The 14,351-nt window shown below is 41.4% G+C and overlaps 1 protein-coding gene across 6 annotated transcripts; it reads left to right on the forward strand.

Moving 5' to 3' along the window:
- The first annotated feature begins 182 nt into the window (after positions 1-182).
- On the forward strand, positions 183-14,173 carry smpd4 (sphingomyelin phosphodiesterase 4). 6 transcript variants are annotated; one of them, XM_037101228.1, is made up of 20 exons: positions 183-337; positions 737-826; positions 1,097-1,183; positions 2,945-3,081; positions 3,214-3,289; positions 3,397-3,505; positions 3,839-3,891; positions 4,069-4,220; positions 4,400-4,535; positions 4,903-4,974; positions 7,783-7,920; positions 9,776-9,930; positions 10,137-10,227; positions 10,571-10,668; positions 10,865-11,028; positions 11,101-11,306; positions 11,406-11,636; positions 11,974-12,105; positions 12,221-12,349; positions 13,008-14,173. In XM_037101228.1, exons 2-20 carry the CDS (start codon positions 788-790, stop codon positions 13,326-13,328), a joined length of 2,526 nt encoding a protein of 841 aa, XP_036957123.1. In that variant the 5' UTR covers positions 183-337; positions 737-787; the 3' UTR covers positions 13,329-14,173. The 6 variants fall into 6 exon arrangements, with proteins under 6 accessions (XP_036957123.1, XP_036957126.1, XP_036957127.1 ...); XM_037101231.1 differs by having other exon boundaries at positions 7,783-7,872; XM_037101232.1 differs by having other exon boundaries at positions 4,403-4,535; positions 7,783-7,872.
- The last annotated feature ends 178 nt before the right edge of the window (positions 14,174-14,351 follow it).

A 14,351-nucleotide genomic window follows, 5' to 3' on the forward strand; every position in this document is an offset into this window, starting at 1 on the left:
TCACTTCAGAGTATTTAAAGAAAGAAAATGTTGATACCAGGGCAGCTGTAGCTTCATTTCTGCCGGGGGCAGGCATTTTTATGGATTTATCATTATTATTCTTATTCTTATTCTTATTATTATTGAGAAGAGGAGCAGGTATCACAGTGAAGGTGTGCTCTGGAGGAGGTCGGTGTTTCCACCCGGTGGCAGTAATGTGCAACACGGTGAATAAACCAGAACACCACCGAAGAAGAAGTCAGAAGCTGCCGCACGCTCGGTCGTGTTTGAATCACACAAATGGAAACGCGCTTTGTGGAAAAGTAGTTGGAATTGTGATTAACGATCCGCGGTGAAGGTAAATGTGTTTTGAGATTAAAGATGAAGTTTCACTTAAAGGTTGTAGTTCATGTTTTAACGGACACTTCCGGACTTGGCGGCTGTTGCTGTCAGTTTAGGTGTCTTTGCTAGCTGCCGTTAGTCAGTTAGCTCTCGTTAGCTAGCCCGCGCCTGCTGACCTGCGCGGTTCACTGACTGACAGTGAGTCGGCTCAGTTTCATATTCAGTGGGAGACATTGTTGGAGGATTGACAGAACATGCAGTTATCCTCCTGTTTCAACAGCTTCCGTTTGTTTCAAGGATCGACTTTGTTTTCTGCTGAGGGCGCTAACAAAGTAATGCTATGCTAGGTTGTGTTGTATCAGTTGAGTCCAACTGAGGAAATAAAAGAGTTCTGTTGTGTGTTTACCGCCTTCAGGTGGGATCCAAGTGGACTGTGCATAGGAGGAGACAAACCTAAAGGTCCTTCATGGCTGCTCCAACGTTGCAACAGCCCAGTTTCCTTCTGGTGAGTCTCTCCTTACATGATTAACACTTTGAATCTTTACTAATTAACTTTACTAATGGCTGCTGACTGTTAGTGACGAAATATCATCCAGATCTTCATCCAACGATTCTTGTTTATCAGACTGTCCTACAGCTCAAACCTTAACATGATTTAGGATGTAATGAATGTCTTTACCTGTTGGATTACCTTTTGAATTGTCTCCAGCTAAACTTGGCTCTTTACTCTGAGGTCCACAAAATGTGCTGATCATTTGTTGTGATCTTGTTTCAGGCAAATCTTAAAGCTGATGCGACCACCAAAACTCTCCTCCAGCGATGCCAAGATCTGGTGAAGATCATCGATGAATATCCTGCGAAGGTGCAGTGAACTTTCTTACCACTGTCCTGTCTGTGCATTCTGATTTATGTGCTTGCATGGCAATGGACATTATCATCCATATCTGTTAAACTGACTGATCACAGCAAGTCTGTAAAATGATTGTTGTAGTTATCAGAATTTCAACTCCTACATGGTGAAAAACTACAACTTTTGATATTCAAAATTTGCTTTGGAAAAATTAGTTCTAACGCGCAACCAGTGAACGGAGGCAGGGACGGGAGTAATGTGGACTCTTTATGATGTTAACAAGAAGACTAGCAGCCACAATTTGAACAAGTTGAACGCAAGAGATTGGCTTTCCCTTAAAGCCCAGAATAAAGAGCAGTGCCTTTGTTCATGCAGGATGGACTTAAACCACAAATGATCTTTTGACGGTTCACTTTAGACAAAACTGACTATTAAAATAGATTTATTGATGCACCAGATGCAGTTGCATAAAATGGCTGTATAGCAGCTTAATCAGAACCCTTTCTCACCCCCACATTGTGTTTCAACAAGCTTAATGGACAGAAACATATGAAAAGAATTCCAGTGAATCAGTACATGATAAACATTGCAGACAGTCAGCTGTTTCTCTGACCGGGCAGCGCTGACCTGAACTTATATGGTTGGTGTTTGAAGTGTGAGACAGCTGCTTGAACTTTGACTTCAGAGTTTCAGTCTGAGTATCTTCACTTTCTCCTAAAATACATTTTGTGTTGTAATTTGGACGTTGTATTCACAATCAGATGGGCAAAGACAAGGTGAAATGTTCAGTATACACTGGTGATATTAAGGTTTGAGATTAACTCTCGCTGGACATTCCTCTATTGATGTGTGATGCATCCCTTTTATGCGTAGACATAAATGTCATTGTGTCATCATTGTTCATATTGGTATGTGAGGACGTCACTGAGGACAGATGAAGTTCTGTTTGAGAGCAGCTGTTGGTGCCTCATGACTGACACAAAGGATGAGTGTGAGGCAGCAGTATCACAGTCTGTGTTTGTGTTGTATTATAGTCTGTAGCTTCAGTGTCTACTGTGTTGTAGAGACAGTGGCCACAGAGCTGCTGTCCAGGCAGCACTGATATCAGATTTTTACAGCCTATATCGATTTTAGCTATTGAATAAATTAAGATATAATATATTTCACACAAAATTTAATAGTTTTAAACTAGCCAAGCTTTTTTCTCTACATTATTTTCAGTAAGAAGAAAAAAAACAGATCTATTAACCAGAGTTAACAGATATAATTCATTGCTCATGTGATATTTTTAAAGCATGTCACACTTTAATAACAGCCAAGAGACCTGAAGCTGCTTTGACTAATTTTCTTAATATTTGCATTCTTCCTCACAGAACTCGTGCTAAGTATGAATGTCATTTCAGGACAGCTTGGCATATTATAACCACAGCAAAGGCTTCCTGTGGTAGTAAACTGCTGCGCTGTCTGTTTCAGCTGTCCAACTTTTGTTCAAATTATTAGTCCGTTTGGCTCATACATCGCCGGTGATAGGAAGTTTTACAAATTACTGGTATTTGTAGAACTCACCTTAAAAAGATGGCCGATGGCTGCTTCCACCAGTCATGTTTTATTTTTATGAATTACAATCATTTATACTTTTATATATTTATTATGGTGTTTATCAGTGTGAGTTTAAGCTTAATTAATTGTGTATTTACTACCCTGACTATGCTTGCAGAGTTTGTTTATCGTCTTATTGTCTCACAGACACAGTTTGTGTGTGTTTCCCTACAGGAGCTGCACCTGATTTTCCCCTGGCTGGTGGAGAGTGTGTTTGGCAGTCTGGACGGAATCATCGCCGGCTGGAACTTGCGCCTCCTACACTCGCGGAGCAATGAGTACAACATTGTGATGGAGTTTCTGAACCCCAGGTACCTCCACTTTATTTGCTTTATGATCACAACAACATGTGTCCACGTCAGCCGCAGTATGATTACACTCTTTGTTTGCTTAAAGAAACTGATCGCTATTATTTTTCTCATCTGATTATGTTTTATTTTCAGTGGGCCAATGATGAACCTTGTGTACAAACTTCAAGCAGAAGAGTATAAATATGAAATACCCGTCAATTATCTCCCGGTAAGATCATTCGCATCACTGGCATCACGTGACTTTCACTCTTGCTTGTTTCACTGAAGTCTCACGTGTTCTGTGACTGTTCTCGCGCTGTGTGTTGTGTCTTGAAGGGTCCAGTGAAGGCCTGCATCCAGCAGGGAGTTCTCCCAGACTGTCCGCTGTTCCACAACAAGCTGCAGTTCCCTCCGGCCGGTCTGCTCACTCTGAACCTCGCTCTCAGTATCCTCTCGGGCACAAACGCTAATCTCTCTGTTCCTGTTAATCTCCACATACTGTTTATTAAGCAGACACTCGGCTCCTTAATCCTTCTTTCTAAATATATCCTGCAGCTAACAACTATTATTGTAGTTGACAATTAATCTGCTAAGATTTTTTGATGAATCATTAATCTCTGAAATGTCAGAGAGGTAGTGAAATAATTTAATATGCTTCCTGTAGCCCTTTCGTTTGTGTCAGACTGAGAGATCCAATCTCAAATACATTCAGGTTACTATCATATGTGACAAAGACTTACATCATTGTGCAGTTCTGTGATTCCTTAATGTTCTGCAGATCCATTTGAATTCTTCATGTTCAATTTTGCCTGCTGTCTCATCACGCCGAAGGTGAGGAAGCCAAAGTTCTCTCCTTGATATTTGTGAGGGTATCAGAGAGGACTAACTGTTTATTTATTTGGTTTAATATGTTTGCAAAAATTTACATTCAGAGAGATACATATATATGTTGTCTTTTAAATGAGCACAACTAGCTGCCATATTAACTGATCAGAACTCTGTTTTCAGAGCTTCCCTCCAGGCCAACATGGAAGCTCCACTGACAGCGCCTACTTTGTGCTTGTGGACAATTACCTGAAATACTTCCTCCCCAGTGAAGGCAGTGTTCCCCCGTCCCCTTTCTCTGACTCCAGAGGCTCCGTCACTGCACCTTCACCGAGGTATTTACTGCAAGAAAGGATTCATTTCTGTTTCTGTTAAGCAAAAAGATGTGAATATTATATTCTCATGCACTGCGTTTGAATAAACCTTGTGGTGAAGAAACCCCCAGTGGGGGTTGTAACAGTGGAATGTTTAAGAAGGAATAATGATAAGTTATTGTATTTTGTTCTTCCTTAAGCAGATCTTCCAGTGTTTCTTTTGCTGGTTATGGCGTTCACAGCCCCAGTCTGCTGAAACATCACATATTCCATCAACCCTCAGTGAACGCAGACCCAGCAGCCCAGGAAATCTGGAGGTCCGAAACACTGCTACAAGTAAGACACAAGTTAAAAATGTTCTGTGCCATAAGATGAATCTACTGGGCTTTTGTGTCTGAGAGCTCACAAAGTGAAAGAGTCTATAAATGTTTCATTCCAGAATGAATGAAACCTTTATTTAACAAGTCAAGTGGGGAAAATCTCATTTTCAAGGAACCCAAACAAAAAACGTTCCAACATGAAAAACACAGTATCGTGTTATGAATTCTGATAAGTGAAAAAGACATGAGAAAATACCCCTCAAGTCTTAAAAAAGCAAACATCAGAGTGATATTATGAAATGAGATACAGCGAATATGTTTTAACAGTGTTATGATGTTGGAGCTGTTTGATATTAAGACCAAAAGTGTGTGTTTGTTTTCAGATGTTTGTGGAGATCTGGCTCCATCACTACTCTCTGGAGATGTACCAGAAGCTGCAGTCCCCTCAGGTGAAGGTAAGAGAGAAACTCCCCCACCTCCCCCCTCCTCCCCCCTGCACTGCAGCATCGCACGGCTGTCTATTTACTGGCTGACCACAACTCCACCCCCCCACCACCCACACACCTCTCCATCATCTCTCTGTCCCGTATCAGAGGGATCCCAGGGTGGGAAAATGTTGTCCTACTCTGAAACTGGGTTCTGGAGCCTCGTGTATTTGCTGAGTTTTAAGATGTTATCGCCCTGAGCTGAGACGGTGAAGCTGTCCACAAACTTTTAATGTTTTAGGTTAAGAGAAAAGAGAATGCTTGTTTATCACTACTGAAGGACAACTTCACTTAAAACTCTGTTCACACTGCAAGCAGCCACTTGTCAGCATACAATCAGCAGGGTTAAAAAATGACAAACATGAATCGGATGAATGATTAAAGTTGTTTTCTTTTTTGTTTTTTTTTGAGTGGCTTGCAGTGTGAATGCACAGCAGACATCCCTGTTCTCCCCTTTAGAAGCAGGTTTCCTGGGTCCTATATTTAGAAATATGCTTTTAAAAGCTTTTGGTCTTCATAGTACAGGCGTAGCTGCGGAGTAGAGCTGCTGCTTTTAGGAATCTGGCATTTAGCAGTAGTAGTGCTTTTGCCTCCTTTCACAACCTTTGCATGCTGCATGTCCGCATTTTTATTTGCACATATGTTCTGTGTGTGGTTGCACCTGAAACACCAACAGAAAGCCATGACAGGGTTAAGGTTTCTGATCACTCTGCAGAGGGTATACATCAAATTCCAACTCAAAGCAGAGATGCTCTGTAGTACTGTTTGTAATGATCATTTTTATCCCAGATACCCCAACGGAGATGAAGTTTTGAACTGTTTGAATCTGCAGTGCTGTGCTTGTTGAAATGCTCTTGGAAAAATGTCAGTACACTTCCCTGTCAGGTCGGCTGGTGTTGTATGTGGATCCTGCAGCACAGTGAACTCCGAGACAATCTGTCCTCGCACTCAGCACATTTTCTACAATTACTCACAAGTACAATTATTCCTCTCAAATATTTTTGATTTTGAAACGACAGAATCACTTGGTAAAAACAAAAACAAGCACACTGAACAATGTAGAGGCTCGGTTAGATCACCTGAACCACATCAAGACGTTACAGTTTAATCCAGACAAGGCAAGACGTCCTAACATGTGATACTATATCTTATTAACATCCTAGTTTGACAGCAGCACGGCACTGTTTTGGAAGCATCCACCAGGATGCTGTCAACCTGTCAACTGTCGACCTTTTTACGGTCACAGTAAATCTAATTAAGGCATAGATAATATTTCTGAATGATGACCATGCAATATTCAATATACCAGGTTAGACTGCCCACCTATCAAAAACAGTCACAGTGAGCCTTTATGCTGGTGTTGTTAAATAAAGACTTGTAGTTAAACACATTTGAACCCTCAGCTGTACAGATTGCATGGTTAGTGTGATGCACTTCTTATCCGCCTAACGACATTGTTTCCTCAGATTTTATGGAGCAGTATTGTTGCCTGTAGTTACCTCAAAATCTAAAGCAATTATAGCTAACAGTCAACAATTAATTGTTTTGTCCATATCATATAAACTCATTAAAAAAACAGAGGAATAAAAAGGGAAAACTGCTAATCCTTATATTAGGAGAAACTTTTGCATTTTCCTTGAAAAATAACTTTGACAATCAGTCATCAAAATAATTTCTGATTCTGTATCCATTACTGCTCCATAAGACAACATAGGAAACAGTGAAATAACCCTTTAACTCCTTGTGCAACATGCTGCTAAATGACCTGCAGCATTAACATTGCAGTCTTTGTCTCCTGTAACACATCTGTGCTAAACGCTCATCCTCTGAAACATATCAACCACTGTGTTGAGTTAACGTGTTGTGTTCTGTGTTCATCCTGTTACAAGTGAACTGAAACTGTAAGATTCTGGCCAAGTTGATTTTAGCTGCGATGTCTCAATAAAGACATTGAAACTATATATATCACACTGAGACAAACATGACAGTTTTATTGGCACAACAAAATCTTACAGTTTATCAGAGTTCACTCTGTTGATGTTGTAAAACTTTAGGGATGGGAATTATTAGAACCAGAGTGCAAAAATCTATTAATGTGAATATATCCATCTGAATATATGTTGAAGTACTTTAAAACACACAAACTGGTGCATCTTTAACTAGGGTTCTCTTTTTTTTTTCTTCCTCTTCTAAAGTCGCTCCTGTCCTCAGTGATATTGCTATTAGCCAATAGAGGATTGGACGTAATGCATTGATCCTCGTTAGCTCTCCTGTCTTTGCTTCAGAGGGAGTTTTGTTACAACTCAGTCAAAAAATTTGATATGTAGGTTAATAGAGGAAACACATTTCTAAGTGATAATTGACTTTTTCTTTGACACCAGTTTAATGTTGTGAAATGATTCCCATCCTTACAACATGTAATCCTCTTTGTGTGGCGTGCAGAAACGTCTCTTCATCGTTCCCCAGCAGTTACAGCGTTGTGTTCCCACAGTCAATATTTTATTTTTGTTTGTCTCCTCTCCTGTTCTCTGCTTCTTCCCTCCTCAACATTTTTGGCCAATTGTTCCTCTCTGGTTGCACTCTCCTTTTGCTGCCTCCTTTCTCCTGTTCTCATGTGTACCTTCCTCCTGCCACCTTTTCTTTTTTCCTCCTCTTCTTCCACGCCTTCCCTTATTGTCACTTTTCCCTCTCTCTTCACTGTTGTTCCTCCTCCTCTACCCTTTGTCGTCTTTCCTCTTCATCATCTTCCTCTCCCCCCTGGTGGTTACGGGTGAACAGCTGGCGCTGCTGCAGTATCGCCTCAGTATGTCCAGCATGCCGTGCCAACCCCACGCCCCACCAGGCTCTGGGACCCTCCACACCTACCAAGTACTTTTACCTTTTCATTCACCCCCGCCCCTCTGGGGCCTCCTGGAGGTAAACCTCAGTCAGTAAAGGTTTCAGTCAAGGGTACTTCTCTCATACTGGCAAACACTTTTAGACATCATCCCTCCAGCCACCAGCATGATGCTGGCAGATAGCAGCTACGGCTGATTGGTCGCATGTTTCCTGCTTTTGCACCCAAATGGCCCTCATGTGAATGGTAAGCAAGTAAAAGGTGGACGTGGAGGTGAAGTGTGATGCACAAATATCATCACCCATAATTCAAATGATAAAACACAGTGGAGCCTTTGTAAACGTCAGCAGTTGTTACCTCGAGTTCAGGGAATTTAAACTTTAGTTAGTTGTAACAACTTACTGAGTGCAGTCATTCTGATTAGAGATTCCAACTGAGCTGTTTACATGGACACTAAATTAAATGATCTGATGAGATGTGCGTTTACATGCTTTAAATCATTTAATCAGTATATAACATAACTATTATAACGTTGACAGACTGTTCAGCCCACTGTGAAGAGTCGTATCTGGTAGAAATTTAACAAAAGAGTATGTTTTTTCCCAACTTTACTGAGAATTTTTAAAAGTGATCCTCATCTTGTCCTCTGAACAATATTTGTGTTTGTGGTTCAGTAGATTCTGACAATTAAATCTGATTAGCAGTGGAATATTGGAGTCCATGTAAACGGATCCATTCGATCCTTATCAACAGTTTTGAGAAACCAGAGCTCACTTTATCCGGCCTGTCCTCTGATGGACTGCTGTCAACAGTTTAACAGAAAATCTTTTTTCTGGTTTCCTCCAGTCCGACTGTGAATTTGAGCAGAGAAGTATCCTTGACAGGAAAAGAAATCCTGGAATGAAGCTTGGAAATCTGAATCTTTGAACATTTTTTTTTTGTTTTGTTTTACTGATTTGCATGTGGTTCTCTTTTGCTGTTGGTGTTGTTTTAAATGCATGCTTTTTTACATTGAGTCTGGTGTGCTTTGTTGCTTTACATGCTGATGTAGCTGATAAATGTTTCTTACTGTTGACACTATTACTCTCTGTAAGGCAAAAAATACTACTACATTTTAAAATCCATCATTATATTCATGCCATTCATGAAAACATTTAATTACTAGCATTATATATATAGATAGATAGATAGATAGATATAGATATAGATATAGATAGATATAGATAGATAGATATAGATATATAGATAGATATAGATATATATTTAGATTGATGTAGAATATCTCCAGAGTAATCTTTGTTTGTTGACTTGATCCAGAAACATTACGTTGATTAAGCAGCTTTGCTGTAAGCAGTTAGTGGAGCACTGAGGTCACACCTTTCTTTCTGTCTCAACAAACATCGTATATTTATTAAAATGTAATCCTGATCATTACATTTTAATAAATCAGTTATGATGTGATCATTTAAAAAAAATGAATGATTGGAAAACAAATCAAATTTAGAGGTGAGATCCACATCTAGTATGAAATGACTACATTATACATCAGCTGCACCTTGTTTAGTCTTAAACAGTTACAGAGATGAGTTTCCCTGAAGATGGAATCATTGTATTATTAAGAGGAGAATCAGAATAAACATTGGAATTAACACAGTAAGAATTCGCAGATGAAACAAAAGATGTGATGTTGAGCATCAGCAGGATTTTAGGACCAAAATCATAGAGATCAGTGATGTAATACTGTAAGAAGCAAATGATTGGCAGGTGTGAGACCTCTGTACTCAATGAAATACAAAACGCTCTGAGCCTTTGATCGTTCAGCTGCTTTTGGACTGGGGTGCATTATGATTGGCTGTTTTTTTTTTTTTTTTTAAATCAGGAGCTGATTGGCTGTCACGTGTTTGTGTCGCACTCTGTAACTGGTTTCCTTTTCAGGAACCCTTCAGTCCGACAGAGGAGCACGTGCTGGTGGTTCGTCTCCTGGTGAAACACCTGCACGCCTTCTCCAACAGCCTGAAGCCCGAGCAGCTGTCCTCGTCACCCTCCGCCCACTCACACACTCACACCAGCCCGCTGGAGGAGTTCAAGAGGTCAGCTTCATCACACGTGTCACTGAAACCAAATGTTTCCGTCTTTTATCTGATTTAAGAAATTATGGGTGTCTGATCCGGTCCTGATCGATCCGATCACAGTTGGTCACTTGAGACGTTTGTTAATGATCGGATCACTCAGGGCACGGCACGTTAATCCCGTCTACGATCAGGCTCTAAATGTTTGCTGTTCCTCTTCTCTGCAGAGTGGTGGTGCAGCGCTTTGTGCAACAGAAACTCTACCTGTTCCTGCAGCATTGCTTCGGTCACTGGCCTCTAGACGCCTCCTTCAGAGCGGTAAGTCTCAACTGAAATAAATGCACGATTGTCTTTGCAATATCTGCAATTTCTGCATGTCTAACCTTCGGCTTCCAGTTATCCGCTGTCAGCTGTCAGAGCTTCTGGTTTAGAGACTAATTTGACTCTTCAACAGTTTTCCATTCCATCCAGGCAGTTAGCTAATGCACCTCAATGTGAACTTTCCATGTGTAACAGAGCAATAAGTTTTAATTATGTTTGCGATAAGCTGCCTGTGGTAAGGAGACAGAAGTTCAGAGTCGAGCCTTCTGACCACTGAATCATTATCTGAGCACCAAAGCTGTGGAAACACTGATCGTTTCTGCCGGTCGTCTCTGTTTAGGTGTTGGAGACGTGGCTGAGCTACATCCAGCCGTGGAGATACACCGGGGAGAAGACCAATCCTCAACAGGAGCAAAACAGAACAGTTCCTGACAAATGGTGAGTCTGACGTCTGATTATCTTTCGCCTTATATTAATTTTTGGTGTAATCCAGTGAGCATCAAGTCTTTTCTCGAGGTGTAATTATCTGTGGTGGTACATTTGGTGATTATTGTTGTCATGCTGTATTTGAAGGACAAGATGAGTTACAGATGATGATGATGTATTTATTGTTAGTTTGGTTTCTCTTTCACAGGGAGTCATTCGTTCAGGAGAACCTGCTCATGTACACAAAGCTCTTCCAGGTGTTTCTGAACAGAACCATGAGGACGGATCTGGTGAATGCCAAAAATGCACTGATGGTTTTCAGGGTGGCCAAAGTGTTCGCTCAGCCAAACCTCGCTGAGATGATCCAGAAAGGTGAGAGCAGGAAAGCTTACTTTTATCTATCTTGATGTATAAACTAAAACTAAACCAAGTGTCTCTCACCAGGCGAGCAGCTGTTTCTGGAGCCAGAGCACGTCCTCCACCACCGCCAGCCCCGCGGCTACCTGACGCCGAGCCAAGGGGGCAGCTACCTGTCGTCACGGCAACGGGTGATGACAGACATGGTTTTCAGGGTGAAGAGTCACGTCTATGCTCTGGAGGGCCAGGACTGCCAGTACAAACAGATGTTTGGCACCGAGCTCAGAGCAGCAGTAAGTAGACGACGTGTTTTAATTGTCACACAGTGTGAAGTCGGACTGAAACGAGCTGTTGTGGCGGCTCAGAGTCTAAATGTTCTGTACGTCTCACAGGTCATGAAGTTGATCCAGATCATTGCACAGGCCAGACACACAGCCAAGAGGATATCGGATCACTCCAACGAGGTGGCGGCCAATAACTCATTCCTGTCCTGGTTTGGAATGGGCTCCTCTGATCCCAACACCACGTTCCCCGGAGCCGAGCCAGAGGAGAGCGGAGAGTGTTTGAAGAAGACCCACGAATTCCTGGACAGAGCTCTGGAGAACTTGTGTCAGATCTTCAAGGTTAGAACAGTTTTTCCCAGTAAAGAGTGATGTCATTTCATTCATCTAACACTTGTTTAGATATTTCATGCTGCTTTTATGGCTGAAATGTGATAATCTCATTTGTATGACAGTGAAAACTTTTCAGGATGACTTTATTTTGAAAGCCAAAAAAGCCATTTCCAACTCCAGAGACTTTTCTTGACATTCTCAATTCAAAAAGGCAGAATATACTTGTCTTGTTGTCTGATCAGTTGTTGTGAACTGACATTAAAAGGGATCAGAAACGTTTCTCTTCACACAAACATCCTGATATTAGATGTTCACATGCTTAACTTTACATTTCTTTGTTTTGTAGCTGAACCAAGGGCAGCTGACTCAGTTAATATCCAACCTGGGCTCCTCTCAAGATGACGGCAACAGCAAGCAGCTGCCCGACTGCATCCAGGGAGAGAACGGGCTCATTCTGACCGACCTGGGCAGGAGGCAGGTCAGTGGTTCACACTGTTGTTCAAGAGAAGGAGGGCAGCGTTAGAACTGAGGGACACACAGCACAGACTAAAACCCTGACTGTGAGTGTGTGTGTGTGTTTGGTCTTTGTGCAGATCATCAGTGGACTGCGCCGGTTTGAGATTCACTATCAAGGAGACCCGGAGCTCCAGCCAATCAGGAGCTATGAGAACGCCCTGCTGGTCAGGCTTTTCTACAAGATCTCCTCTATGGTTAACAACAGGGTAAGATGCCCGCTCAGTTAGACAGAGTTAGACTAATGTTCCAGGTGTGTTGACAATTAATTGACACTTTTTCTATTGTTCTCTATTCTTAGCTAGCAGGTGGTTGAATGCTAACACGAGCTGATATCTAACAGCAGCTAAGAAGATATCAAATGAGATCTTCTAGCTTCAAATATGCCACAGTGTCCCACCAGATTTTAACTATCTATGCACGTCAGTTACTAATCACTTGTGAGGAGCTGAAATTCTAGCTGTTTGTCAGATTCCCTTTGTTTATAAGAGTTGTAACCTCAAACACAGAAGTACAAATCATTTTGAAAACTGTATTTAAGCGTCCCACGTTTAGCATGATGTCTGAGAATAGTGTCACCCATGTGAAAATGTTCTACATCAATTCGTCAATATGTAGATATTGTGTCTATGATGCTGCCCTCCAGTGGCCAAAACATCAGTTAATGCAGGTCTACAGGTTTACTGGGCTCATAAACTGAAACACAATGAAACTGGTGAATATCAGTATGTAAGTATGGTTCCACATGTAAATAACAAACAAACAAGCGCCATTGTCTTCTTTTAAACTAAAGCTTCTTGACTTCAGACTAAACTTCTCACATTAACTCGTCCTCACAAATACTCAGATCTGTCTTCTGTCTCACAGTTCGGAGGGCACATGAACGCGCTCTGCTCGCGTCCAGACTTCCTGGGTCGCCTGGGTCGTCACTACTTGTCGGAGCAGGAATCCACTGCAAAACTGAAGCAGAGCCCGATGACCCAGCGGTCGCTAGAGAGGAACCGCCAGCCACGGCTGAGCCTCCGCCCGCTGGCCAGCTACAGGACGATACTGCTGCTGCTGCTCTTCTACATGTTTGGAGCGCTCCTGTCGTTGGGGCCCGTATCCAGCACCCTGCTCATCCTCACGGGGGGATTCCTGTATGGACTCATGATGACGCTGTTTGGAGACAAACTGAAAACACAGTAGCCAAGCCGCAGGGTTTCTACACATCTGGAGAAATGCACATCATGAATTTGATCTATTCCGCCTTCAAATGATTTGCGAAAGAAAAGTGTTAAAATGTCCTCATGCAACTTATAATCAATAGTGTTGTGGGTTATTGCTTCTGGGCTGCAACTTATGATTATTTTCATAATCAATTTGCTCTTTTAACATCAGAAAACAATTCAGAACAGTTTCAGACGACCAAAGTATTTTCATCAATGTTCTTGTCTAAAACCCCCAAATGTTCAATCAGTGAAAATGTAAAGATGTATGACGGCACATTTTTACACCTGTGGAGCTCAAAAAAGAAGGTTTTTGGGTCTTTTACCAAAAAAGTGACTTAAAATGAATAATCAATTAGGAAAACAGCTAATTAACTTTCTGTCGGTCCGCTGATCGATCACTGGAGCTTGGTATTGATCCTCGCAGAGATACATTCTGGTGAGCCAGCTGCCACAGTGAAGTCAGAGACAGTGAAAAGATGTTGCTGAAAAATGATCCTGTCAAAAACACTGAATATGTTCTTCATGTAACCAGGAGGTTTTAAAGGACAGCGTGTTGAAAGGTGACGTGTAGGAACCCTGTTGGAACAGACTGGCAGCTCTCGTGTTGTTGCTTCAGCTTATTGTTTTAATATGGTTCATATAACCGTGTAAATAAACCCAGAGCGTTGAAGCTCTTTTTTTCTAGGGCAGTTTTTTTTTTTTGTCTTTTTCAACAGATCTGGACGCAGGTGTCGGCCAAAACACTGAAGTTGTGCTGATGGAATAAATCAACTATTTTTCGTGTTTCTGTCCAAAAGGCCCAATAAACTGCTTACACTTGTTTGTTGTTCTCTGTGTATAATTCATTTATTTATTGATTGATTTGTCAGTTTAAAAGATAATTTTTCAAATCACATTTTGTTGTAATTAAAGTCAGACCTCATGTAGTTTTGTGTTGAAGCGCTCAGTGAAGTTTTTTATCAAATAAGTTCAGGTGATGGAAACCGGAAGGGGCGTGGCT

The sequence above is a fragment of the Acanthopagrus latus genome, chromosome 6 (genome assembly GCF_904848185.1).
Source record: "Acanthopagrus latus isolate v.2019 chromosome 6, fAcaLat1.1, whole genome shotgun sequence".
NCBI classification, from domain to species: Eukaryota; Metazoa; Chordata; class Actinopteri; order Spariformes; family Sparidae; genus Acanthopagrus; species Acanthopagrus latus.

Excerpts from the sequence above, each read along its gene's own strand:
- smpd4 (XM_037101228.1), top strand. The coding sequence starts at position 788 with ATGGCTGCTCCAACGTTGCAACAGCCCAGTTTCCTTCTG. Across the intron at positions 3,506-3,838 it reads CACTCTGAACCTCGCTCTCA|ATCCATTTGAATTCTTCATG; the intron begins GTATCCTCTCGG and ends AATGTTCTGCAG. Across the intron at positions 4,975-7,782 it reads TGCAGTCCCCTCAGGTGAAG|CTGGCGCTGCTGCAGTATCG; the intron begins GTAAGAGAGAAA and ends ACGGGTGAACAG.